This window comes from Vanacampus margaritifer, chromosome 2 (genome assembly GCF_051991255.1).
Source record: "Vanacampus margaritifer isolate UIUO_Vmar chromosome 2, RoL_Vmar_1.0, whole genome shotgun sequence".
Classification (NCBI taxonomy): domain Eukaryota; kingdom Metazoa; phylum Chordata; class Actinopteri; order Syngnathiformes; family Syngnathidae; genus Vanacampus; species Vanacampus margaritifer.
Window position 1 is genome coordinate 50,791,336 of NC_135433.1, and position 27,208 is coordinate 50,818,543.

General features: G+C 40.8%; 1 protein-coding gene across 2 annotated transcripts in view; it reads right to left on the reverse strand.

Moving 5' to 3' along the window:
• The window catches only part of ntn1b (netrin 1b), a 53,134-nt gene extending 25,926 nt beyond the window's left edge, over positions 1–27,208 (reverse strand). Inside the window, exons 1-2 of one of the 2 annotated variants that reach the window (XM_077559699.1) lie at positions 27,002–27,208; positions 25,881–26,920 (exon numbers count right to left, since the gene is read on the reverse strand). In XM_077559699.1, the coding sequence (XP_077415825.1) occupies positions 25,881–26,895 (1,015 nt within the window). In that variant the 5' untranslated portion in view covers positions 26,896–26,920; positions 27,002–27,208. Of the gene's footprint in view, positions 1–25,880; positions 26,924–27,001 lie in introns of both variants that reach the window. The other variant, XM_077559698.1, reaches the window with a different exon arrangement.

Sequence of the window (27,208 nt, forward strand, 5' to 3'; positions counted from 1 at the left end):
ACATGTGCTCCAATATCATCAGGGCTCTGAATCACATACAAACGGACTCACACCTGCCAGAAGGGACTCAAGCCGGCAGGTGGCGGGGATTCATGCATACACCCCTCTTTAAACATGGGGCCCATTACTAATACACACACATTCACTCAAACACTCACACAGAGGTGTTTGGCAGCTGTCACAAGCTTATCTCCGATGGTTCCCTCCCTGGGGCTGATTGAACACACAAGGTTTTTAAGAATTCACACACATGCTCCCTCCTCCCATTCCCTCTTTGCTCTTTACCACGTTCTTATCCCAGATGTTATCTCCACTTAAAGGAAGTGTGTGAGAGGGAAATGGAAGCGGGGGGGGGGGGGGGGGGCGTCTATTTTTCATGGAGAATAATCGGAACGCTCCTGGTTCACTACTGAAGAAAGAAAGTATTATATTTTAATCTAAATGAATATTCAGAGATGGCATATAGCAGACAAATACTATTTAAAAAATATTTACACACAAACAGAGTTTAACTGTTTGTTTTTAAGGGAAGACTTTGCTACCCAAAAATGTGTTTTTTCAAATTATGTGTGAGGGTGTCAGACAATTAATAAATACTATCTTTACAGCTGTCCCCAGGCCCTTGTAGTGAGCACTGGACTATCTCACTCACACAGTCACCACAACAGTTGTCCAGCAGCGGCAATAACGTAAATGCCGATAAGCCCGATGCCACCTCAGAGCACGTGCCATCTAAACATAGATACAGTCGAACATCGGTTTTTGTTTGCCCTACGATTTTTTTTTTAGCAACATTTGTTCCGTTTCTGTTAAAAAAGAAAGAAAGTTGTGTAAAGGTTGAACAAATGGCAGGACATATTCCACAATGCAAGCTTTTGTATGTATGGCTTGACTGAATATTTTGGTCTTTAAATATATTTAAATTTAAATACATTTAATTTTGTTTTAGTTGAATGTAATGCTGCTCCGTGTGTGTCAAAGTAGCAGTTTGTTGAAGGTTTATACTTACCGTAACATCAACGCTAATTTATGTTAGCCTGTGTGTGGCATTTTGTATTTTATGTTAGCCTTAAGCTAGCAGAATTCAGTTGCTATTATATGACTCGGTTAACCTTTAGGTGTTCATAAAAGCAATTTACAATTTTCTTTTGCGTGTCAGTTTTACAGTAAACGTCAAGTAGGACTGACAAATAAAGCACATGAAGCAAGTTTTGCTTTTCATTTCAAGCACTTTGAGAGCAAGCACACTCGCACAGAAAGGCACAGACAAAGACATGACAATACATGGAGTCATTTGATTATGATTGTTTAAAAAAAAAAAGTGTTTTAATATGTAAAAGAATGTATTTAATGCAAATCGGAGAAGCAAACCCTTTTTTTTTTGTCTCTCGGCATCGCAGATTTTCACCTAGATGGGTCTGGAATGTATACCCCACAATAAAAAGGAGTTTAATTTAAAGTGTAGTAGCTTAAAATTGCAACTCTCATCAGTTATGCATGTGATGATAAATGTGTACTACAGCACAATTGTGTTGTGGTTCTGCTTTGATTTGGTGTAAAGGGCCTGCTTGAAGCAATGCTATTCGATTCTATTTATGTTCAAGGGTCATCTATCAGGCTTAGTGAAGGAGCCACTCGGGGTGGGTGTGCATATTGGATGGAAATGACAAATCCCACATTTTGGTGGAGGCGTCCAACCCCCCCCCGCCCCCTTCCACTCCATCCAGAGACGAGAGAACAATGATGGGGAAAGATTTCTCTACATGATGATCTGTGATGTGTGCAGTGTGTTTGTACGAACATATTAATCTGAATGGAATTCTGTTTTTACTGGAACAATTATTCTTTCACCATGCACAATAGGGTGAAGTCACTCTAACTGTGGGTTTGATGAAATGCTTAAATCAGAGCTGCCGGCCTAGAAAGACTTTTCTGCCTTCTGAAGATTACAATGACAACACTGCATAATTCAGATACAAACACATTGACTGGTTCATACATTATAAGGACCCATTTAATGTGCATCTCATTGGAAGGCTTGATTTGTCATGTATCTTAACTTCAACTTTTTGAGAAATTGGATCACATGAATTTTACCGTAAAAGAATTTCACTGACCATCTCATGGAGATTACACAATGCTTACATAACACTAGTCAGGTATATGTGGGTGGCCTTTTAAGTTTGTTCTCTCAAGAGTGAGGTGAAGTCATGTGATGCTTTATATGACGATCTGCAACGTTTTTAATTTAGTTTAATTTAATTTGCCATGATTAACTCATTCACTGCCATTGACGGCTAAAAACATCAAAAATACATTTGAACTATTTCTATTAGTTTAACATTTTTTTCCTCTTTTGTTAACAAGAGTATGAAAAGCTCGATTTTTTTTTAATTGTACATTTGAAATAGATATAAAATTGTGATTAATCGTGAGTTAACTTTTTTATATTTTTTTTAAATGAATTTATGGCAGTGAATGAGTTAATGGTTACATGGTTCAATTATGAACGTAGGGCAAACTTGTCAGTCATAGCATGGAACAGTATGTTATCGTGTTTTTATGCTTTTTGTCATGTTTACGGTTGGGTTAGGGCGCATCTCATTCAGGACAGGTAAGTTATAACTTGAAGTCACTCTCAAAATTATTTGTTAATTAGCAGGTAACGGTGATGTTATGATGCCGTCGTTGGCATGACCTCAAAACTGCTACTCAGCATCTTATCACCCATTTAGTGCTCACAGTTCGTAGGCGGCATAATTGCATAAGGTCTAGGGTTTTCTGGGATATATTAGCAAACTATATCATCCTCAATTACTAAGAATAAATACAGTAAATAATTCATTTGATTGAACTAATAATAAAATAAAATAAGCATGGGGTGTGCACTAGCTTAATCATGTGACACAAACACGTTCATTCAATTTATCTTTAATAAATAAAGTAATATATTTGAGACATGATCTTAACACTTTTCAGCATGGACTCCGGAGACATTTTGACCTGCTGCCACCATACGGCAGGTTTCTCCGTAAGAATTTCAACCACGCATGTCTGCAGCTGCTTAGATATTGTGATGTAGGTGAGTGTGAGGACAACAAGAAAGGAGCAACACGCTCTCCAGATGATGAATCATTTTACAAGAGATTGGAGCGATTTTGATGATTTCGCTGCAGGCAAAAATGTAAACAGTGAAGGAAAAGAAAAAATGTTTGATTTCAATCTTGGCCAGAAATGTTGTAGGTTTACGCAATGAGGCGGTCGCGTTGGTATCTCGGAAACAAATAAAGCCTAAATTAATGTGCCAATCCAAACGTTATAAGATCATCTTTGACCAAAATAAGAGAGAACTACATGAATGCATATCTTAATCAGAGCATATTGATTGTAGTCATTTCAAAGGAAGATTAAAGGATCAGGTCCAATAGGCAACCTATTGAGCTTATTGTGTAGGTACTCTTGTTGACAAACGGGAATGTGACCGATGACTCGAAAATGGAAGAAAATGTACTTGGCCTTTACAATTGCACCAGTTTCCATTTTTCTGGACCTGGCCTTTGTTCCCTCGGAACAGAAAAGAATATTACCTCAAACTGTTGGATGCACGTCCAAAAGATATTTTATTGTACTATGATTTTAAATTAAGCAGGGGCCTCCTTGAAAAAGACATTACTTGGATGGCCACATGTGTTGCTCCAAAACATGAATGTAACGTTCAGCTTTATGTGCATTGACTAGGCAAGATGCTGTTTAGGGGGCCCCTAGCTTGCCAAACTACAATGAAGAGATTCTTAACCCTTTAGATGGTCTCTTAAGATAGCACATTCTATAAGACTTTATGAACAAAACATACTGCAGTTAAAATTAAACATCTTAAGTTGGCAGTCATTTTTACATCACTAAATAAAACAGCTTGTGAGTGTTTAGACAAATGTTTAATTTAAATAAAACACAACAAAACAAACTCAATTTTAAAGTGCTACAAGGAAAACAAACTAACTTAAAATAGCTCCTTAGGTTATCAAGCAAATAGACCAGGAGTGAATATTCCTATTTTTTTAATTACAGTAATATTGCAGTAATACAGAATATTAAAACTAATCTGTTTTTATATTAAAAATTGTGATGTGAAGTGTCTTTTTAAAGCTTGTACCCAATTACAAATTTGCCACTTTTAAGCATTTTCTACAATAATTTACATATTTTACTAGTTAAACCAGGGACTGGCCAAGGGAAGGTTAACATCTGTAAATAACAAAATAAATGCCTGAGGCTAGCGAGCTGGCTAGCAAAACAAACAAACTTGCTAAAAATAAAATAAAATGGAATTTTATTCCGCCTACTATCCATCACCAACAAGTGCCAATGTTTCTCCTTTGACTGTTTTTTTTTCTTCTGTTTTCTTTTTCTTCCGTTTTTTCACACCGCTCAGTTAACTTCTTTTTGATGCCATTACGGTGTCAGCATTCCTCAACTTTCCCAGTCATTTTGTTGCCACTGTCCCAGCTTGTTTTTTTTAATGCGTTGCAGGTATCAAATTAAAATGAGAGAATATTTGCGAAACAACAAGGTTCATCAGTTTGAACATTATCTTACACATCATTCCAACTTCATAGGATTTGAGGTTTGTACTGCTAATTGTACATTGACAATTGTTGACCCTGGCCATTTCCCGAGCAGATCAGGGAGTCAAAATCCCTCTTAAGATCCCTCAACACAAGTTAATCATTCAGAAAGAATTGGATCTTTGGTGACTTTGATCTACAGTTGGGGGCATAATGCTGACATGACTGATTATGGGTATGTGTTTAAAAGGGCCTATTACAGTACAGTTCCTGATGACTGTCCGATCAATAACCCCATCCAGATATTGAGAAATCAGATTTAGCTTACCGCCCACATCACAACTGGCACAAAGGGCAAAGGGCAACGTGGAGGTTGAAGAGCATCTGTTTGTCTCTTTAAAGCTACTGAACGTAGAATGTTCCATTTCGAATCGCTACTGCCACCTGCTGGCGAAAAATTAAAATGCACATACCGTTCTTCACGTGCACACCACGCACATTACGTCACATCCGCAGACAGGGCGCGGGAAATTCTAACCCGAATCCAGTCAGAAAACTATTGGCCAGAGGCTTGCAGGAGTACCCATTGTGAACAGCTAAGATGTTATTCTACTAATTAGAAGGCATTTCAGTCATAGATGATCAAATAAAAAGCTTTTTGTAAAGTTATTATTGGGAAAAAAGTTCCATATTGTAACTTTAAGGAAATATACTAATCATTCTAATGATGTCACCATTGCCAATCACACAGCAACACCGCTCTTCCCTGTGGGGAGTAGTCGTGTCTGCTTTGCTACCACAAGAACAAACAGAGAAATGTAATGAGCCATCACTCAGCTCACCTTTCACCTCTGAGAAGCTGCATGTGTGTGTGTGTGTGTTGTTTGTTTTGTTTTTCCCTGGGACCAGATGATGAAAAGATATAAGCTCAGATAATAAAGTGAGTTTTCCTTATTGATGAAAGCCTATCTGAAAGACATCTCAACTTTGGCCAGATTGTTTGCTTGGAGAAATCTGCTGCCCACTGTCAGTGTTTATTTGAGCTTTTTAGAAGATGAGGCTTCATTTAAAAAAAAAAAAATCTGATATTGTGTTGTATCACTCACATAGAAAAACTAAATATCCTGTAGCTTTGCTTGACTTCTCACCTCCAATGGTAGTAACAAGTCATGCTTGAAAACATCCTTTGAGATGGTCAGCTTCAGGCCACCAACTCAAGCCTGGTAGTTGAATGCTGGCAAACTGAAAGCTTTCCATTGACTGGAGATGTCACGGGAGGCGTTCCCCGTCTTTCCAGGCAAAGCTCTGTGATCTTTGGTGGAGATCAATTAGCAGAGCAATCAAGCAGCCTTGTGCTTTTGTGCACTTGTAAACGGCCCCGTTGCCGGGCGAAGGCGGAATGCACTGCCTCGACATAAACAGCTAGTGGATGTTATTTGGCCACATAAAATGACATGAGTGCTCACAATGCATCATTAGGCAATGCCATTTAAGTTCAGCTGATGGTAATGTTTATGGGGCACGGTAACGACCTGCTTGTGGCCAGACGGTGAAACAAACAGCTGACTTTATTATTTGGAAAGATTCATCTATGAAATGTGACTACCGCTCTATGTGTGACCACTCAAGGCCGTGGCCACCCCTGACTACTACGTGCCTCCACCATTGGTTTTGGAGTGTGTTCTAATATTTTGTTCATATAAATGTAAGTTTTTGTAGAATGTGTCCACTGTCCTATATACAGTCCAGTATTTATGAATGAGCTAGCCTTGCCCCCGTGTTGTTTAGATGTAGAAACATACTGACAGGAATGCTCTCTTTTCCTTCCTCAGTGTTTCCTTTCATGTATGGCAAAGGTGATGAAAAGTCTGATCCATACTGTGCACTATTGCTGGGTTGTTATGGCCAAATTGCCTATTTCTCGTCTCTTTATTATTTTTATTTTATTTCCCATTGAAACAATTTAACAGGATTTCAATCTGTTGCAGTGCACATACAGAGAGCATATTGACTGATATTTTTAAAACAGCATAAAGCGATTTGAATTAATAAAGGTAGACTAATTCTTAAATGTGTTAATATCTTGGCAGTGTATACAAAGCAGGTATGATTCCTGACCTGTGTCCAAATACCCAACCGTGTCCCATCTCAAGGCTGGGTAAAAAATGTTTGAGTTGCATCAGTTAGGGCAGGGGTGCTCAAGTTCGGTCCTCGAGAGCTCCTATCCAGCCTGTTTTCCATGTTTCTCTCCACTAACGCACCTGATTCATGATCAGGATCGTTATCAGGCTTCTGCAAAACTTGCTGATTAGCTGATCATTAGATTCAGCTGTGCTGCAGGAGGGAAAAAAGGAAAACAGGCTAGGTAGGCACTCTCGAGGACCGAACTTGAGCACCCCTGAGTTAGGGTATCTGGCATAAAAAAAAGCCAAGAAAATCCCACTTGCTCCAAAGCCAAGAGTTATATATATATATATATAAAAAAAGTGCCATTTAAGTAGTGTTACTGACATACAGCTGATGACATTGTTCAAAAAATGCAAACGGGGGGAATTATAGGTGCACTAATGTCCATAGTCGACAGAATTGTTAGTCTTAGTACGACTCCTGACATGACGCATATTCAATAGATCTTCTGATTCCAATTTTACAATGCACCCTTCGCTACCTGCGTGCACACACAATGATTCTCCACGTTAAAGTGAGCGCACACACTGAGGTGGATATATTAATCAGATCACAAATGTAAGCATACTCAAGCTTATTTTTTGGTATGTACTGCATGAAGCATGAAGGGTGCACCTACACCTACATTCTGTGTGGCATTATCGGCTTCTATTCTCCTTTTTTTTCATGTTTATTGTTTTATTTTCCAAGGCTTCCTATTAATTATGCAGTGTAGTTTGAGACAGAATGAATTGTTGCCTGGAGGTTGTCTCACCATCACTTTTTATTGATGCGCCTGTGCGACCGACATTCCCAATGCAGCAATGTCAGGTCTCTGTCCTATGTTTATTTCATGAATTAAATCAATTTTCTTTTCAACATAATTCTGCCTTCATCCACATCATTTTTACTTGTTTCTGGACATTTTGGGATCATTGTTGGTATTTTTTGATTCCACGTTGGGAAGAACATGCTGATGTGGATATGTAGCCATGGCTCAGGGTGTAGAGACGGTCGCTCAGTAACCAGAAGGTCGGCTGTTCGATCCCCGCTCTCCCCAAGTCATGTGTTGTTGTGTCCTTGGGCAAGGCACTTCACACACATTACCTCCAGTGCTACTTACACTGGTGTATGGAAGGTGCGAATGTTTGGTGGTGGTCAGCGGGGCCGTAGGTGTACATTGGCAGCCACGCCACTGTCAGCCTGCCCGAGTCCAGCTGAGGCTACTTAAGTAGCTTACCGCCACCACAGTGTGGATGTGTGAGTGCATTGATAATGTATCCATTCTATTGTAAAGCATCTTTGAGTGTCTAGAAAAGCGCTATATAAATCTGATGCAGTATTATTATTAAGACAATCAGGCCGTTTAAGCTCTCGCAGGTTACATTTTGGCAGTTTGGCATTCGCTAAATTGTCTTACAGTGTGAATGTTACTTTTTTTGTCCAAGTTATCTGCGAATTGTCTTTAAATTTTGGTTTCTTGTCTAACAGTTTTTTTTTAAGCTTACAACTGCTAACCTGAGGAGTTTTCCATCTAGGCGGTTTGTTTTGGCTGTATATCTGACCTGAGTGCAGTGTTAAGGTGCGAGGGGTCGTCTCTAAGGACTAAACCTGCCCCAAGCATCTGTGAGACTTTTCTGCTCAATGTTCGGCGCAGGTCCAAATGTTTCCCACTGAGCAGGGAGGTTATTATAACACTCCGGCACGCGCTGTGCTCCCCTGTGTAGAAGAAAAGGGGAGAAGGAGGTAGGAAGCCACTGGGCTGTAAATCATAACGCTGCGATGAAAATCCACATTGTGGCGGCATGTTTATTATGCTTTTCTGCTCTTTGCTCCATGGATCTATTTCAAACAAGCCAGATCCCTATGTCAAAAATGTCTCCTATATGTGCATTAACCCTATACGCCGAGTTTTAGCGTTTCTTTTCCATTTTATATTCACTCGGAGGCCAATGGAGAGAGACAGTGAGCACCGAGGACAGAAAGATTAATCGAGGGTGATTAGATACATACAAAGATGTGATCTGTGACTATGGTATGTTGACTTTCTCTGAGCTCACACATTGTAGCACAAAAAAAAAAACTGAGGGAGTTGAAATGTGACTTAAAAGAGGATGACAGACTGAACACGACGGCCACATGGTCTCCAGATAGGAAGGAAAAAGTTAATGGTGGCCGATTGTTTTTCTGGAAACACTGAGTTGACATCACAATGGTATTCAATTCACTTTGCTCCCAAAGTTTGTGCTGGTTGCTAGGTGGCCTCCAGGACGTTGCTACAAGCTGAAAAGGAAAAGGCTTGGTTCTTCCTGAATCACAGCAGCTTCTGGCAACCTTTGCGGTGACCCGTCAACATTATTAAAGAGGAAATAAAAGGCTACCTAGCCCATTGAGGTCGTTTACAGCATGAGGCCTCCCTGAGCATCACTACACGTATTTTCCACATAAGGTTTTGTTAGGGGAGCATTCCAAAATTGAAACAGTAAGTAAATATCCTCTGATGATGTCATCAGAATAAGAAAAACAGATGTATTTACTCATAAAGTATCATCTAAAAATGAAGAAAGGATTGTAATTGTGGAAATTAGATGAGCGAGTTAAGCCTACGCTAAGTTTGTGCCTGGTCCTAAATTGAGCTTAATTTGGTTCCGTTCCATTACATGTCTGTAGCAGTTTCCAGAATGATAACTGAAACATTCCTGGATCTGCAACAAAACTTTTTCTGTCACGGCCCTCCAGCATTGTTTTTGGAAATTAGTTGTGTAGTTTTTTTGTTTTTTTTTACCTGACTAAGACATACACATCCAAAAACCAATCCATTTGAACACAAACATTATCTCCATTCATTACTCCACCAAGTGCAAATGTACGGAAGCGTATTGCATACACCAAAAAAGTCCTGTTTTTCTGACAATTTTGGGGGGGAACTTGACAGAGTATTTTTTCCCTGTTTTATAAAATATTTTTTTTCTGTTTTTCTGAATATTTTTTTTCGTTTTTTATGAATAATTTAAACAAGGGTTTTCACTCAGAGATTAGAGAAAAAAAAATATTTTTAGTATACACATTCATTCCTTTATTGAGAGCCAGTAAGTAAACATGACCATCTTATTGCATATGGAGATATGCGGGAAAGTGTCCGCTTCCGCTATTAGCGAGTCTGCAACAAGTCATTTGGAGTTCAGAGGTAAAAAATAAAAATAAAAATAAAACTCCAAAAAAAAGAACACCAGCTGTTTTTCGGAATAATAATTGTTTTAAAGTTTTTTTGAATATTTTTTTCCCTGTTCTTCTGAGTAATTTTTCCTCCTGTTTTTCTGAATATTTTTTGTTCAGCCTGTTTTTCAGAATATTTTTTAACAGAAAAAAAAATCTGTAAAACAGAAAAAAATATTCTGAAAAGCAGAAAAAAATAATAAATACTCAAAAAAACAAAGCTTCCCCAAATAAATTGTCAGAAAAACAGGAAGGGCTTTTTTTCAAGTGAATGCAATACGCTTCCATACAAATGTACTAAATGAAAACTTATTTTTTTGAATGTCATTGGTTTGTCAGTTAGCAGGATCACACAACAACCAATTTCCACAAATGTGCCAAAGATGAGCAAATGACATTTTGATGACGGTGAGACTAAAGTTTAGGTTTTTTTCTCACACTTTTAATCAATGTTCACCCTTGCCATATAATGGGAGTCCTTTCCGGGGCTGCCATAATAGGGAGAAAGGTTCTGACTGCAATGACTCACTAAGGGGCCTAAAATTATTATTTTCAATTTGCTGCTCTAAAGTAGTGGGAAATAAAGTAATATTTTCCAACCAAATGCCCACAACCCGAAGTCAGAAATGGTAAGTCCTGCCATGTTATGCATCCGCACCTTACATGAAGCAGAAAATGTTATGCTAATAATTTGCTTTGTAAGCAGTTCAACCATGGCCAGTTCTGTGCTGATTGTTACGTTGCTACTGATTCTACTTATGTTAAGTATTAAAAGTTCACCCAGCGTCGCGGTCACGTCTTCATCCATTAGTGTCCTCAGCATGATGGGTGGCTGATACTGTGTTAATTTTTTTCAGGTGTAATCCTGACACTCGACAATATAAAAACCTTGTAAAACAGAACCCAGACACTCCATGTATTGTCTCGGTGCTCCGTCTGAGGTCATTATTTTTCCCAGTGGTGGGCTGAAGTGGGAACCAGACACCCTGCGTTATCTCCAACTCTCTATCACGAGAAATTGGGCCTCGATGTCTGTGTAAATAAGCGCAAACGCAATCAAAACGTTCTATGGGGTTTACGTCAGCAGTTAAGGTTTTCCTGAAAGAGGAAACTGCCTCAGATAGAGACACTTCTGTTGTCTGTTGCTGTGAGAGTGAAGCTGGGCTGATCTACTGTTAAACACTGGATGTGATCACTGATGAGACTGTAATGCCACACTCATGAGACTGAGAATGGCCATCACAGCGGAGGTTGATCAAATTGGGTAAGGCTTCACTCAAGTCCTAGGTACCAAATAAACGGACCACCAATGCTCTCTCCCAAAGAAGAGCTGGTCACTGGGATATTTTTGAGATGCATATAGAAGACTAGCAGATGTAGAAATCCATAAAAGAGCAACGGGACTTTTTTTTTCCATCATCATGAGGGGAACCGCTTTGATTGGTCGGCTGTGTTCCATCCCACAATGGTGCAAACGCCCTCTTCTATATTAGAGCAAAATGCAAAAAGAAGAAAAACTCCAGGCATGTGCACAGTTAGACTTGTAGACTGTACTTTGAGCTCTTCAACCCGGTCTCATCAGCATTGCTCCTCATGTCAGCCAATCAGCTCCTTTCCCTATTTATGTTCTTTTCATATCTTTGTCATTCATCTGTGTATTTATTTTCTTCTGTGTCGTCATTCAATTTCTGCTCATTGTTGAATGTCATGTCATGTTGATTGTCGCATGTGTGGTGAGTTTGTTACCAGTTTTCCTCAGTTTAGCTCCTAGTTTCTGGGATTGTTTTGCACTTTGCCTTTTATTTTATTATTTTATTTTTTTAATCATTTATATTAATTATCTAACCGATAAGTCACATTCTCAACAAATTTAAATATGCACAGAATAGAGCATGGTGTCAAAACTACGGCCCGAGGGCCATTTGCGGCCCGCCATCCATTTTTCTGCGGCCTGTGGCAAATATTAAAAATTATGACATTTTGACATGGCCCATAAGGCTAGAAGGGACGGTATCACTAAATAGAGGCCATATACAGTATACTGTAGATCTTTTTTTTTTTTTAATATGCCAACAATTTATGACTTAAATAATAGGACAGTTTCTCTTCAAAATACTGTGGTGAATAAAGATAAAAGCAACAAAGAGTTTCATCCACCTTCTGTTTTGTGAGAAGGTCAAGGATTTATGACGGTATCAAATTACGGATCCTCAAGTAACTGCTTTAAAATGGTCAACTTACTACAATTGGCTCATTTTGGTTCTGGAGATGGGATTTTGACTGCTGTTCAGTGCAGAGGTGGATCTAGTCGAATTGGATACAGGGCCGTTGGCCACCCCAAAATCTTGACCATATTTATTAAGGATATATATCTTAAACAGAAAGCTGTTTATACAACTTAATTAGAAAATGTAAACAATTTACAGTTTAATGAATTCACGTCAAATAATTTGAAAGTGGCCCTTACGTCCTTCCATTTTCTTGTATATGGCCCTCAAACTAAGAAGTTTGGCCACCCCTGGAGTAGAGTATCAAAAATATGCTTTCAATTTTCACAGGTAAAAGCAATAATGGTCTTGCTAACCCAAAAATGAAGGAACCGTAGCTTAAAAAGTGTCACAGAGTACAAGTGTTTATTGTGCAAACAGCACTGACACTGAGCTGGTTGTGTGGGGTGGCAGTGTAGCAGAAGAGCAGGTTTGGGCTCTGAAGCTGAGCCCCAAAGCGTGTCCCTCCTCCGGCCAATTAATCATTCCGAGCCTGCCCTTCTTCACACTTTCCAAAGAAGCTCAATCTGTGCACACCCTAGGTGGTCCTGATGCCACGCTGGATTTTCCCTCTTAACCCCCATCCAGACAGACTTTCTACAAAGGCTCTAGGATCCACACGTACACAAAGACGTGCGTGTCCATTTCGGCTATAAAGTAAAATGTAGCTTGTAGAACAGAAAATAAACAAGAAACTGTTTGAACTGTCACGGGCACACGACTGGACAGACAAAGGATGAGGCCCAACACATAGTTGTGAGTCACAAGCCACATATAATCAATGGTGCATAAATTGAGATGGAGATCTCTTGCCAATCATTTTCCATCCATAAAAGATTGATCTTTTTTGTAAGTTCACTGCAGTGTTGAATTTGTGTTACAATTTAAAATGTTGTTTCACTGCACAGTTGTTTGCAGCAAAAACGATAGATGAGGAATACAAAATGACAAATCAATACTATGAAGTGGTTTCAATCCGCAAAATGCCATCATAGCACATGACATTTTTAATATGCTGTCAAAACTCTTGCTGGTTCCGAACGGCTTCTTTCTGTCTTGAATTATGTGCTCAGGGAAACAACCAAATCTAGAAAGCATGCCATTACCCAGAGGACACTGGGCTGTAACACACGGACTTGAAAACAAATCCACAAAATGCATTTCTTTGTTTAGCAGTCATTTGTGTACAGAAAATCTTTTGACCCAAGTCAGACATGCTTATGTTGAAGGACGACTGGAGGCGACAGAGTGAATGCCAGTTTTTGGAAGCATTGTTCTTGTTGGCTATATTGATTTAAGACATGGTTTGCAGCATGTACAGCAAATACTGAATGGTCTCTTGTCATTGTTGTTGTTGTTGTTGCTGAAACTCTCAGCCTTTATTGTGGACCAGGGGGGCTCACAAGAATGCAGGCTGAACTTTAACGCGTTTGATATTTACATAGCTTTTTATAAATATACAGTATGTTCAGTATTTTAATGATAATTTTCTGCCATACTTTTTTATCCTGGAAAAAAAAACAGAGCCAAGCCACTAACACAATACAATATGGACATCATGTAACGGTATTATGTAATTGTTTTACATACGTTTTTTTTCTTTTTCTTTGCCTTTCTTAACAATTGAAGTGGTTAGAGAAGGTTTTTTTTGTCTTTTTGAACCGGGTGAAGAAAAAAAGAAAAAGCTCACTTGAGAAGTCCTGTTTTCTCATTCCATATTTCTTTTCATTTGAATTGTTATGATAATATAAGTGGCCAAATGGTTTCTTTGTATTCAAAATGTTTATTAAAGATGACAGCAATTCTGCCTCTGGTTTTCCTCCTTCCTTTAATTCATTTAATGGATTATTTCAATGTTTTTTTTTTCATGCACAGTGCCCTTCAAAAGCTTTGAAACAGTCAAGCCATTTTTTTCATTTTTGCAGTAGACTGAAAACATTCAGGTGAGATCAACATTGCATCTGTTTTTTCCCCAGGTATTTACTGCATTGAATAAACAGCAATTTAGACCATAGGCATACTTTATTATGTCTTAATCCAGAGCTTGGCTTGGCGAGTCTCACACATTGCATTTTTTCCACTGTTTAAGATTCTGATATGGATTCGCCATTACATTTTGGGTCCCTATTTTGCAACACAATGAAGGAAGTTGGTTGCAACATTCTTTAAATTGACAGACAATATTTTTGCTGACTTGTGGGAGTTCTACAGTTAATTCAGCTGCTGCCAACATCATGATTATGAATGAAGATTTGTGATCACGAGCAGCTTGTTGGGATACTAACAAAAGGCTGCCATGAATTTGACATCACGCTTTCACTCCGACTCCTACAATGTTTTGAATACTTCATAATTCTTTGTGTTTATATATACAGTAGTCATATAATTTACTGCCAAGTAGTGGGGGCAGCAGTTTTAGCAGAGAAGCCAGGACTGCCCTCTCCTTAGCCACTTCATCCAGCTCTTCCAGGACACTCCCAAATTATTCCCAGGCGACTGAGTCTCTCCAGTGCCTCTTGGGTCATCCTGGGGTTTCTCGTGGTGGCACGTGCCCACAAAACCTCGCCAGGAAGGTGTCCAGGAAGCATCCTTATCAGATGCCCGAGCCACCTCATCTAACTTCTCCCAATTTGGAGAAGCAGCGGTTTGATTTTGATCCCCTCACAGATGACGGAGAATCTAAACCTGTCTCTACGTGTGAGAACCGACACCATTCAGAGGAAAATTATTTTGGCCGGTCCCTCGCTCATGAACAGGACCCCAACCCAGCGAACACGTACAGTTGATGCCCATATGGGGACCTCTTGGTCGAGTTGGACTTTCACTGGGCATGGGCTTGGAGTGGGCTTTGTTGTTGGGCCCCAGTTGGGCAGTAGGTGGGTAGTAGATGGGCGATATTAACTCTCTCAATACATATGACGTATCAATACGTCATAAGCGTCATAGTCGCCGCGTACACATGACGTATAAATACGTCATAAGCTTTTATTTATGCACGAGTGTACAGGAGGGGCTGGCACAGCTTCTGACTGAAGGAATAGGCTTGACTGCAATCTTATTGAAACGAAACGGCCAGCAGGTGGCAGCAAGTATAAGATCAGCCAGTATAACGCAAAGATCTTGTTGCAGAAGAAGAGAAACACAATTTTTTTACGTTTTTTTCCTCAGGAATTGGAATTTCGACAAAACTTGGCTATATTCTAACGCTGATAACTAAAGAATGGAGAAAGATAGAAATACACTTCTTTTTTATGTTGAAAGAAGAGAGTCTAATCTATTGGTATATTCCATGTTCATATAGCAATAGAACACAATATTCTGTGGGCCTTGTGAAATCAGTCAAAATCCAGTAAAATGACTAGTATTGAAGCGGATTGCTCCATTGAAAATGGCTGGTATTCAATGAGTTAAGTATGGTCAATAAGTGGGCTCTGGCTGGGCTTCACTCCAAAATATTCAAATTTTGTACAGAAACAGCATGCGTGATAGAGCTTACTATCTGGCCTATATTTCTTTACAATTAAGTAAGATTTTCTTTTTTAAATAAATGCGCAAAAATATATATATTTCAATTTGATATTGACACCTTCTTAAAAAGTCATGTTTTTCAGATTTTTCAGTAAACTGGGAGAAATTTTCACTTACAGAAGAGACTTCCCCAAAAACTTGATGGTTAAAATGTGATCAGTGATAGGCCGATTTCATGTTAAATGTAAAACTTGAAATTTGTTGTGTCCTTGTATAGCTCAGTGATTAAGGTGTCTTGACTTAAAAAAAATTAATAAATTAAAAAGGTGTCTTGACCCTGGTTCAAATTTTATGAGTCAACTTTTTGCTGTATTGATTGTTTTTTATAATGTATTGCTATGTTTGGCTGGGACCCAGCTGGGCAGCCAAGGTGGGGCGCATTCACCAGTCCATTCCATACCCATGTGGGTATTAGCTAGGGCCCATATGAGACCTACCTTTAAGCCAATGTAGGTTTTAGCTAGATATGAGGCCCACCTTGAGCCCAACTGGGCTTGCCCACATGGTGCCACTATGAAATCCCTGGCTAATACTAACTGGGACCCAGCTGGGCAGCCCAGATGGGACCCATTCACCAGCCGATATCCAACCCACATGGGTGTGTTGACAGAGCAAGGTACGTGAACTCCTCCACTTGGAGCAGGATTTCATCACCGACCTGGAAAAGGCAATCCACTCTTTCCTGATTGAGGACCGTGTTCTCTAATTTGGAGGTTCTCTCTCCAGTACAACCACTGTCTCTCTGAGTACGACCCATTTCGTGACGTCACGAGTTTCGATCAACACGTAAACGGCGTGCGACAGTTTCTGCCATGACGTCACCCAAGCAGGAGGAGAGGAAACAAGGAAAGAGAAAAACTTTAGGTGGTTGCTGTTTTTCTCAGCTTTTTATTTTATGTACTTGACGTGGATGGATGGTTTGAGTGAGAGGAGACGGCATTTAGATGAAGAATTTGAAAAGGCTGACTCACAAGTTCCGAGTTTCAATCGACACGTAATCGCCTTGCGACGGTTTCTGTGACGTCACCCAAGCACGGCGCCGCAAAAATGAGAACAAGGAAAGAGAAAAATTTGTGGCGGTTGCCGTTTTTTCTGCTTTTTTTCATGTACTTGGCGTGGATGGATGTTTGAGTGAGAGGAGATGACGTCTAGATGAAGAATTTGAAAAGGCTAACAGTAGAGTGGAACGAAAATAGGCAAAGGATTATTAAGATAATTGTTTTAGTGGAAGAGACTTAAGCCGAGAATGCATCATCGTCGTGCATGAAAGTAAGATACTTTTTTATACTAAATCATTTTCAGCCAATCAGCACGAAAGCCCGATCCAGAGTTTATCGGGCCAGCGGAGTACCTACCCTCGTGTAGGACCTTCGCTTGTCCCCGTAAGTTCCTGTAAATGTGGCCCGGTTGGGAAGGCTCCTGCAATGGAGACCCGCACATATGGGGCTGGCCCCGTAAATTTACCCCGAAGTTCCTGCGGTGGAAACGCGGCTATTGAGTCCGAGTGGGCCATGTTCCGTGCCTCCATTTTTGAGGCGGCCGATCGGAGCTGTGGCCGTGAGGTGGTCGGTGCCTGTCATGGCGGCAATCCTGGTGGACACCAGCAAGGGATGCCGTCAAGCTGAAGGAGTCCTATTGGGCCTTTCTGGCCTGTGGGACTCCAGAGGCAGCTGACAGGTACCGGCTGGCCAAGCGGAATGCAGCTTCGGCGGTCGCTGAGGCAAAAATTCGGACATGGGAGGAGTTCGGTGAGGCCATGGCTTAGAAAAAATTCTGGTCCACCATCCGGTGTCTCAGGAGAGAAAAGCAGTGCACCATTAACACTGTGTATAGTGGAGATGGGGTGCCACTGACTTCTAATCGGGACGTCGTGAGTCAGTGGGGAGAATACTTTGAAGACCTCCTCAATTCTACCGACACGCCTTCCTTCGAGGAAGCAGAGTCTGGGGACTCTGTGGTGGGCTCCCCTATCTCTGGGGTCGAAGTCACTGAGGTGGTTGGAAAGCTCCTCGATGGCAGGGCCTCGGGGGTAGATGAGATCCGCCCGGAGTTCCTAAAGCCTCTGGATGATTATGGGGCTGTCATGGTTGACACGTCTCTACAACATCGCGTGGACATCGGGGACAGTGCCACTGGATTGGCAAACCGGGGTGGTGGTCCCCCTTTTTTGTGTTCCAGCTATAGAGGGATCACACATTCTCAGTCTCCCTGGTAAGGTCTATTCAGGGGTGCTGGAGAGGAGGGTCCATCGGGAAGTCGAATCTCGGATTCAGGAGGAGCAGTGTGATTTTTGTCCCGGCCGTGGAACAGTGGACCAGCTCTACACCCTTGGCAGGGTACTCGAGGGTGCATGGGATTTCGCCTAACCAGTTTATGGTGTATGATGTGTAGACACTTGCTGTGAAATGTGAATATTTACTTTGCGAGTTAATTTATTAAAATGTAATTTTCTTCCTGTGGTCCTAACATTTTAAGTTAGGAGCTACTGCGTTCCTGGCAAAAAAATGTGTGCAGCCCTGATATATGTGCTAGAAATGGGTAAACCACCATCAGTGAGTCTGCCCACGGGGAGGGGCCGCTGCATTGCTGAGGAGTGTCCCACATTGTCCCTCAGAAACATACCCCTTGTCCCCCCATGGGCTTATTAGCAGTTGGTCACCCTACCGCAACCTGCTCCAGCCAAAGTTGAAGAACACGACATGAAGCCAACAGAACCACATGATCTTCAAAAAGCACAGACGTAGTACTGAGGTCACCATAGCAGACCCCTTCAACGCCTCAGCAGCACCTAGAAATTCAGTCCATAAAGATTTTGAACAGAAAGTACCGTCTGCCTCGATGTTGTAAATCACATAAACAGACACGTATATAAAGCAGAAAAGAAAGCAAAGATGCTTGACATTGACTGTTCCTCCAGTGATGCGAAGGTCACTGGTGACTGCCTTTCCACTCACTAAGCGGCTGCCGGCCACATTGTTTGACTTTTCCACTGCAGCAGCCCCGAGCCGCAGTCAAGCTTCGGCATGTTCTAGATGACTGAGACTCGGCAGTCCATCTAACTGGCACTCTGCTGCTGATGGGATTTTCAAGGGTGTGTGACTTTCAACCCTATTGGGAGACCAAGAAATGTTCCCCAACCTGCTTCACACCTGTTTTCTATCAACCAGTGCAGGTTTTATGTTTGCTTTCACCTGGAATCAATTTTTTCCAAATACTTACTCTCGTTTTTTTCTTCACTACAACTACTCCTATTCTCATGTAATCTTTATTATTAAATCCAATTTGTTGTTTTGGGTCGGACTATTTACACAGCACATCTGAAAGTGGTAATGTTCGAACCCAAAGGGGAAACAACTATTGTAGTCATTAATAGAGATCTCAACAAACCGCCACAATAGCAACACATGCAGTTGTTTTTATGATTGTGTTCTCATCTTCTCTGTGGCATCGAGTGAATGTTATGTTCTTACATTAAATTTAATAGTAGTGGTTGCCTATGCCTTGGTACTGGCACACAATGATGGGCAAGAGAGAAAGGGGGAAGAACAAGAGAGGGGTGCGAATGGAGAATCATCTGTAAGGATCTATGACATCATACTTTGCTCCACTCATCACATGAGCCAATGGTAAGGATTTCAAATGAGAGACAGATGGTGAGTGGGCCTGGCGGGGCCAGACCTGTCGACCCAAAGAGGAGGCGGGCAACACAATCAGCGTGACAGTGGTCCCAGCGGTCAGTCCCACGGACAAAGACTGGGAGAGAGAAAGAGATCTTAATGTCTTCAAATCCTTGTGGTTGGATGTTGAACCAAATTGGGGAATTCTCTTTCAAAAGGAGACTGGTTCTGTGTTGTATGGCGTCTCGGGGCCCCAAGAGGCTCCTTACTTCATGTCCAAACTGGTGTTTCTTCTTTCTGTGAGTTGCTGTCATGCAACAAGCTTGTTGAGGAAAGAAAGAATGCACTGTTTTTAAAAGGAGCTCTTGTTGTTTTGACTTTCAAGACTCACGGCGTGACTTGTAATCTGCAACGCTGTTGATTTTAAAAACTCTTCCTCTGGTTTATGAGCAAACATGCTCCACATCCATCTCCAGAATGCTCCACGTTGTTAAATGTTTTCTCAGCATGCGTTTTAGCTCTCCTTTTGTAGAACTATTGGCGCTCCCGGGACGAGAGCCAACGGGTAATTGACACAATCATGTCCTTATTAATCTACTTTGTATGCAACTCTTCAACTCTTGGATGGACATACGTACATTTTAGAATATGTCAATGGGGATTTTTTTTTTGTCCATTCAGAAAGAATCTTTGTTCGAGTTCATCCCAAAGATGTTTGATGGATTTTAGGTCACGGCTCTCATGTTCTTTCACACCAATATTATCCAAACATCCCATAATAGACGTTATTTTGTGCACCTGAAAGAAAAGACTTCCCAAAACGGTTGCAAATATGGAATCATATAATTGCCCACAATTTCTTGGTAAGATTGAGAATTTAGTTTTAATGGGAACTCCCCCAATCCATGATTGATTAAATGATTTAATTTAGAGGTGTACCTTTTGGCTTTTGTCCACATGATTTATGATAAGAGGGCAACAATATACAGTGTATAAATTAAATGCCTCACAACAAGTTTGTGCCTTCTTGACTTCCTGTCCCAAACAGCACATTTGGCCCTTGCTTGCCATTCCAACAGCCTTGTGGTTGTAGCTAGTACTACAATTGACAGCCATGTCTACATTGGCCTATAGTGCACAAATAGCAAATATTGCCTAGCAACAAATGATGATTGACATGACCAAGGAAAAGATAATTAGCTAGGCCTGCGGCCACAATCTGACAGGCCCCATGATTAATTTTCCACCAAACAAATATTTATTTATGTATTTATTTGTGTGTGTGTGTGTGCGTGTGTGTGTGTGTGTGTGTGTGTGTGTGTGTGTGTGTGTGCGTGTGTGTGTGTGTGTGTGTGTGTGTGTGTGTGTGTGCGTGTGTGTGTGTGTGTGTATGTGTATGTGTGTGTGTGGTGGGGGTGGTGGTGTAGCTTGGCATCCACAAATTATTTGTATTTCTTTTTAAATATTTATTTTTCTTTGTTTTGGGTTTTATGGGGGTGAGCAAGCCCTCATTCTTTGTGGAAATGTGTATATTGGAAGTTTATCTGTGTTTTTTTGGGGGGAGTTTCCCCACCAAAATAAAAAATATATTATTATTATTATTATTTACTTGCACTAAGTCTTATACTTTCCTATACTACAATGTGACTTAAGGCCTAATAATTTTTTTGCGGCTTTGGAATGAAATGCAGGACAAACATCGTACTGTACCTCCCTGAGTTACAGACATTCGTAGATACAAACAAATGCTGACTAAATGTAATTCGCAAGTTCATATTTTTAATTGCGCGCCACATCATACAGTACATTACTATAGTTTCCATTTCAGCCACAACCCACGTAGAACAACACCTAACCATACGCACATTTCCAGCACATATCTATCTTGAAAAGGGGAAGACAAGAAAATGAAGAAGGAAGACCACTCAGGCCACCAAATCCTCTGCAATGCCTTTGTCAACCTGTTCCTGGACATACCACGCTAGTTTGCCCCTTTGAGCACAAGTCGTGTCCAAAGGGGCAACCTTTTCCACTTTGATAATCAACCCTGAAGATAAAAGTGTGTCAGTAATGCAAACTGACATTTGAAGGTTGTGTGAACAGAATCCATACAAGTTTCACTCAAAGAAAATAAAGCCATTTTACAGCTAACTCATATCATAAGGCTTTGTTAGTGAACCTCTTACAAGAGCTTCAGAGATCCCTAGGAGAAACAAGTGTTCTTTGAGTTGTTGGAAAGAGGGACTTCTGGACACAAGGCAGGGGAATATAAGAGACAAAGAGGCAAACATTTAGTCCTGAACCTTAAAATGTCCATAACAACCGATGGTAACGTTCTTGGCTTTCATCTAGGTAAGTGCATTTAGGCTCATCTTTCCCTTGTTCATGCTTCAATATTTACTACAATATTTACTAACAATACAATCCTCAACACATGCAACTTTGTTGTGATACACCGCTTAGCCATGATGCTCGCTAGTAGTGTTAATTTTATCAGCCATTTTTAAATTTAGTCTCAGTTTTAGCCCAGTTTCAATCACGCTTGTTAGGTTTGATCATAGTTACTCAACCACTTCCCGTTTTTGTTCAGTCAATTTTTAGTCGACTATAAATCTAGCATTTTAGTCTTTATTTTAATCCATGAAAATAATCTTATTTGTCTAGTTTTAGTCAACAAAAACTGTCAACAATTTAGTCTAGTTTCAATCAGGACAATCATTTTACCCCTGTTAAATGTTGAACATTTTAGATCTAAAACTATTTCACACAAAATTTCCTCTCATCTTTTTGATGAAAAAACAACTTCACACACTATTACAGTATATCAACAAGTAGCTACTTTAGCTCCATGCAACGAGCTAGTAAATTAGCCAGCATTAGTTAGCGGAAAGATTAACATTATTGTTGGAATGATATAGCCGTTTGATTAATGTTACATTATAACTATAATTGACTTTCTTGTTTTTCTCTTTTTTTTAACCTTCGGACCTAACCTTTCCCATTTGATTGTGCATGTTGCACTAGCTTGCTGTGGAAAGGGGGGGGGGGGGTCACTGTGTGTCACATGACAGTGTCACTGTCACAGATTAGCAGAGACAGGATTTTACAAAATCATATAGGCCTAATTTTCGTCCTGTTTTTGTTCATGAACTGAAATGTCCATAGATTTTAGTTTTTTATTACGTGAACTACATTTTCGTCTCGTCTTCATTATGTCGATAAAAAAAGCATAATTTAAGTTTTTGTTTATTAATGAGGGTTTAGTCTAGTCTAGTCTAGTCTAGTTTTCGTCCGGGGAAAAATGTGTGTTGACGAAATTATTTTTGTTTAATTTTTGTTAACGACATTAACACTACTCGCTAGTCTCGTTTGACAAGCGAGTCAGCCTGTCCCACTAGCTAACAGCTCTGCTTGTTGGAAGAAAATAACAGACACTGTAGACTTCTTCATTCTACCATGCACAAGGTAACTGTTCTTTGTGTTTACCTTGGAACTGATATTGTGTTGGTTTGGACACGTCTGATGGTAGCCAAGCTAAAAAAAAATAAAGTGAATCACCCGTCTGAAAACATCTCACCTGTTCATTGAGCTGATGTACAGCTAGAATTACAAAGTACTACAACGGCAAGAATACATGTGTGAGTGATAAAGGCTACCGTTTCCAACTCTCAGTATCCACTTGGCACGCACGAGTTTCCCACACAGTTGCCTTTGCAGCCCATCCGTCAGGGCAGACAGTGGGTGGAGGGGGGGTATGGGGGGGTTGTGGTGATGGCCTGGCAGTACAGGGTCACTGCTACACTGCACATGGAGAGAATATGAAGCAGCTGCCTGGAGGGACCCGACCCGTGTCATCAGATGTGTTTTCTTTCAACAACATGCAATCATCTTCATCTGGATAATGGCTTCTGTCTGATACTTGCCATACAAGTTAAAGGTGAGTTCACAAATGATTAGCTTTTCTTCTGAATCACAATACTTTATCAATAGCATGGAGGAATTTGATATATTTACATGCTGTACTCATTCATCCATTTTCCACTGCTTTTTGTGTTCAGGGCTCGGGATGAAGTGGAACCCATTCCAGGTGACTTTGGCAAAGAGTTCATAAACTGTACAATATACAATAGAACACATTCTCCAGTCAATCACAGGGCATCTTATAAAATATTATTGATATTATTTTCTGTTCTGTTTACTGCCAAAAATACTGTACAGAGACTGACAAGATTTCACATTCACACTACGAATGGGAACTGACTGCTGTATTACATCCTTCCCTTTTCTAAAGTGCTTATCTGTACTTAGATCAGGGGTGAGCAGGGTACACCCTGGACTGGTCGCCAGGCAATCGTAGTGCAGGTACGAACAACCATTCACACTACTATGCATGTTTTTGGAATGTAGGAGGAAACCAGAGGGAACACTCACACGTTCACACAAAGAACATTGTATGAATATAAGAAATGACATTTTTATTATCTAATGAAATAAATCTTTTTTTTCATGTGGCAAAATAAGTAGGCTCAATGTTTAGTGTTAGCAATACCCCTACTAGACACTGTTGACTTTCTGGATGGCGATGCCAATTTACGGTTGCATTTGATTGGTCAGAGTCAAATAAAAGCATACAATTCCATATGGAAAATTTCATTTATGGCTCGATTTTGCAATACGCGTATTGTACAGTATGTGCCATTATCGCGATGTCCATATTTTTTCAATATACTGTGTAGCCCGTCACCTGCTTTTACACCAATGAGGAAGCTCAAGACTGATTAACTACTTTTTTGCTTATTGAAGCAGTCCCAGGTCTTTTTTCATGCTTTATGTGTCAGACCCACCTTATTATGTCCTCTTTGGTAGATAGAAGTGATGGTGAAAGTGGGCCTCCCACACACAGCGAGATGGATGGCGCAAGTGACAAGCTTTTTGTTTTAGTAAAATACACTCACATGCCGCCTTTGCAAGGGGCCAAAGGCGGAGGCCAAGCTGAACAACTTGTCCTGTTTGGTTGAGCGAACCAATGCATTGTCACAACTTGTTACTTTTCCAGCTTTGCTTCACGGTGCTCAGGGCAGTGACTTGTTGATACAGCCCCCCTGAAGGCACCCCCTTGCTCTGCTTGAAAAAATAAACATTACAGCAATACGTTCACTTGCGCTGAACTCTTAAATCAGGATTTAAATGACCTCCCACTGTGTTCTTTCTGAATTGCTAGCCTGCTTTTTAAGGCGGCTCTGTGGGTGCCATAAAATGTCAGTAAAAGCAGACTAATTGTAATGGCAACTTGTGAAGGAAACACAAACACGCCCCTGAAGTCTATCACTGCAGCTGCAATGTTTCTTTCCCTCTGCAGTTTTGGGGAACATACTCAAAGCAGCATTACACATTCAGATAGCTTGGGTGCACTTATTGTTGTCGAAATTACTTCCTACTATTTATTTTCTCCTCTGTAATTTTCTTTTGGTGCAAATACAAATCAAAAGTCAACAAAGTGCATCCTCAGCAATCAAATGTGTGGATATTGAACAAGCAGATGTCATTGATTTATTTTGAGTTGGCAACATAATTAATATGTTTTAATAATTGTCCTAATTAACCACCTTAAGTCTACATTGGTCTAAATAAATTGTGTTTTTGTGGCTAATTATTTTTAAATGGCAATATCCATCCATTAATCAATTTTGTAGAGAGTTTATCTTAATTATTTACCCTTGTTTGTGAGCTGAGTGAAAGGCGGGCACACCCTTGACTGGTCACCAGCCAATCACAGATCACATGTACAAAAACCATCAGTTAAACTGATATTCACACATATGATCAATTAAGGGTCTTCATTTTACACCCTTAAAACTAAATTCAAAAAACAAATAATAAACGTACAAAAAAGTAGTTGGGTCAAATTAATCCAAGTTAACGTTCAGTCCATTTAAAAAAAAAATGTTGAACCAAAATTGGGTTATTTTGACCCATCAGATTTAAAAGTGTACTGGATATGCATATTTTAGGGATGTAATAAGAAGCCTAAACGCCCCAGAATTGTGTATTACCATCACCACCATCATCACAATCATCATCATCATCATCATCATCATTATTATTATTAATATTAATATTAATATTATTATTATTATTATTATTGGCCCACACAAACAGTAAACACAGGGAGGATATGCAAATTCCTCACAGCATGACCAGAGGTGATATTCGATTCGTTAGGTGGACATGCCCTTCAGTCTCTCTAAAATAATTTACTTATAACATATGTGTCAAGGGTTTTAAAACGTGATGTCATTTTCTTAAATAATATATTTTTTTTAAACCATGGTGGATCGTTTTTGTAATTGGAAATGTGAGCATCAAACACGGCTTTTGTTTTCTTTTTGAAAAAACTGAATTGTTTATTTCAATGCGTTGGTGCGTAATTCCCGTGCGTAAATGCAGATTTTTACCATAATTACACAATAGTTTTTATCCCAAATATTGTCGTAAGAAAAAAAAAACGGATTTTGGCTTACCGACACACTCGTTGGCCTCCCTCGCCGTGGCGCGCTGCCAGGGTCGGTCATAGTGAAAAGGTTTGCACCTGTCGCACTCGGGTCCCGCTGTGTTGTGCTTGCACTCGCACACCAGTTGACCTTCTCTGTCCTTGACGCACTTGGACGCGTGGCCGTTGCACTTGCACCGTCCACCCACCTGTAGGTCCGACACGGCGTAGTAGTACGAGTCTCGGGCTAACTCCGAGTCGTCCTCGTTCTCGTCCCCGAAGGTGTGCAGCCGGCTAAAGATCACTTTAATGTCGGTGGCCGTCACCCAGTCCTGGAGCACCGGCGAGTTGTCAAAGTCGTGCGCTGACGGTCTTCCGTCCAGTGTGCTGAAGGCGATGAGACCCCCAGTCAGCGGGTGCATGTCCGTGTGGGAGTCCGTGCAGATGGCCTCCTGCTCGTTCTGCTTGGTGATCACCGCCTTGTTCTGCCGGTTATACATCTTCTTGCACTGGGTTGAGTAGTATTGGAACGGCACCCAGGATTTGCCGTAGTCCATGGACTTGTAGATGGCCATGGATTCTGGTCTGGGTGAGCAAAACTGCAAGCTCACGTAGGTGACCTCGAACTTCTTGCTCAGGGACAAAGTGAGGGTGACGTTTTGGGGATATTGCGCGTAGTTCTCCGACTGCCAGCAGGTGAGGTTGTGCGGGTTGTTGAGGTCAGTCAAATAAGCGGCCGGGTGACACTTCTTGGGGTCCCCCGCGTCGCAGGTGTGGCAGTCCCGCGTCCTGTCGTCTCCCTTCTCGGACACCACGCAATACCTGGCCGCGGGGGAGCCACACGTGCTGGACACTCGCACGTCCTTTCCGAAGGCTGAGTTGACGAAGTCGGGGATGCACCTTCGGGGGTTCCCGTTCTCGTCGTAGCACGGATCTGGAGGGGAGGACTGGGCAGCAAACATGCTCAGCCCGTAGCCCCCAAAGACCCTCTCGGCCAGGGCGTAGAGTGTCACAAAGGTCAGCCAAACCTCCAAAATTGTTTGCATGGTAGTCCGTGCGCCGCGGTGATTTCTCCTGGCATGAGAGAAAAAAATCAGTACAGTTGCAAATAAGACACATTTGAGTAGATTCACGAGTGTGACATATTCTTACCAGGAAAATAACCCTCACTCAAATAAAAAAAACTACTCAGCTGGTCTGCGTGCGGCAAAAATACCTAGAGTCATAAACTTTTTAGTTTATGCACACAAAAAACTTGGATTGTGTTTTCCTCTGATGGAACGAGGTGATGTGTAGGGCCGGCTGGCTGTGAGTGTCTCTGCCTGCGTTTGTCCACACTCAGTCACACCTCTGGCCACC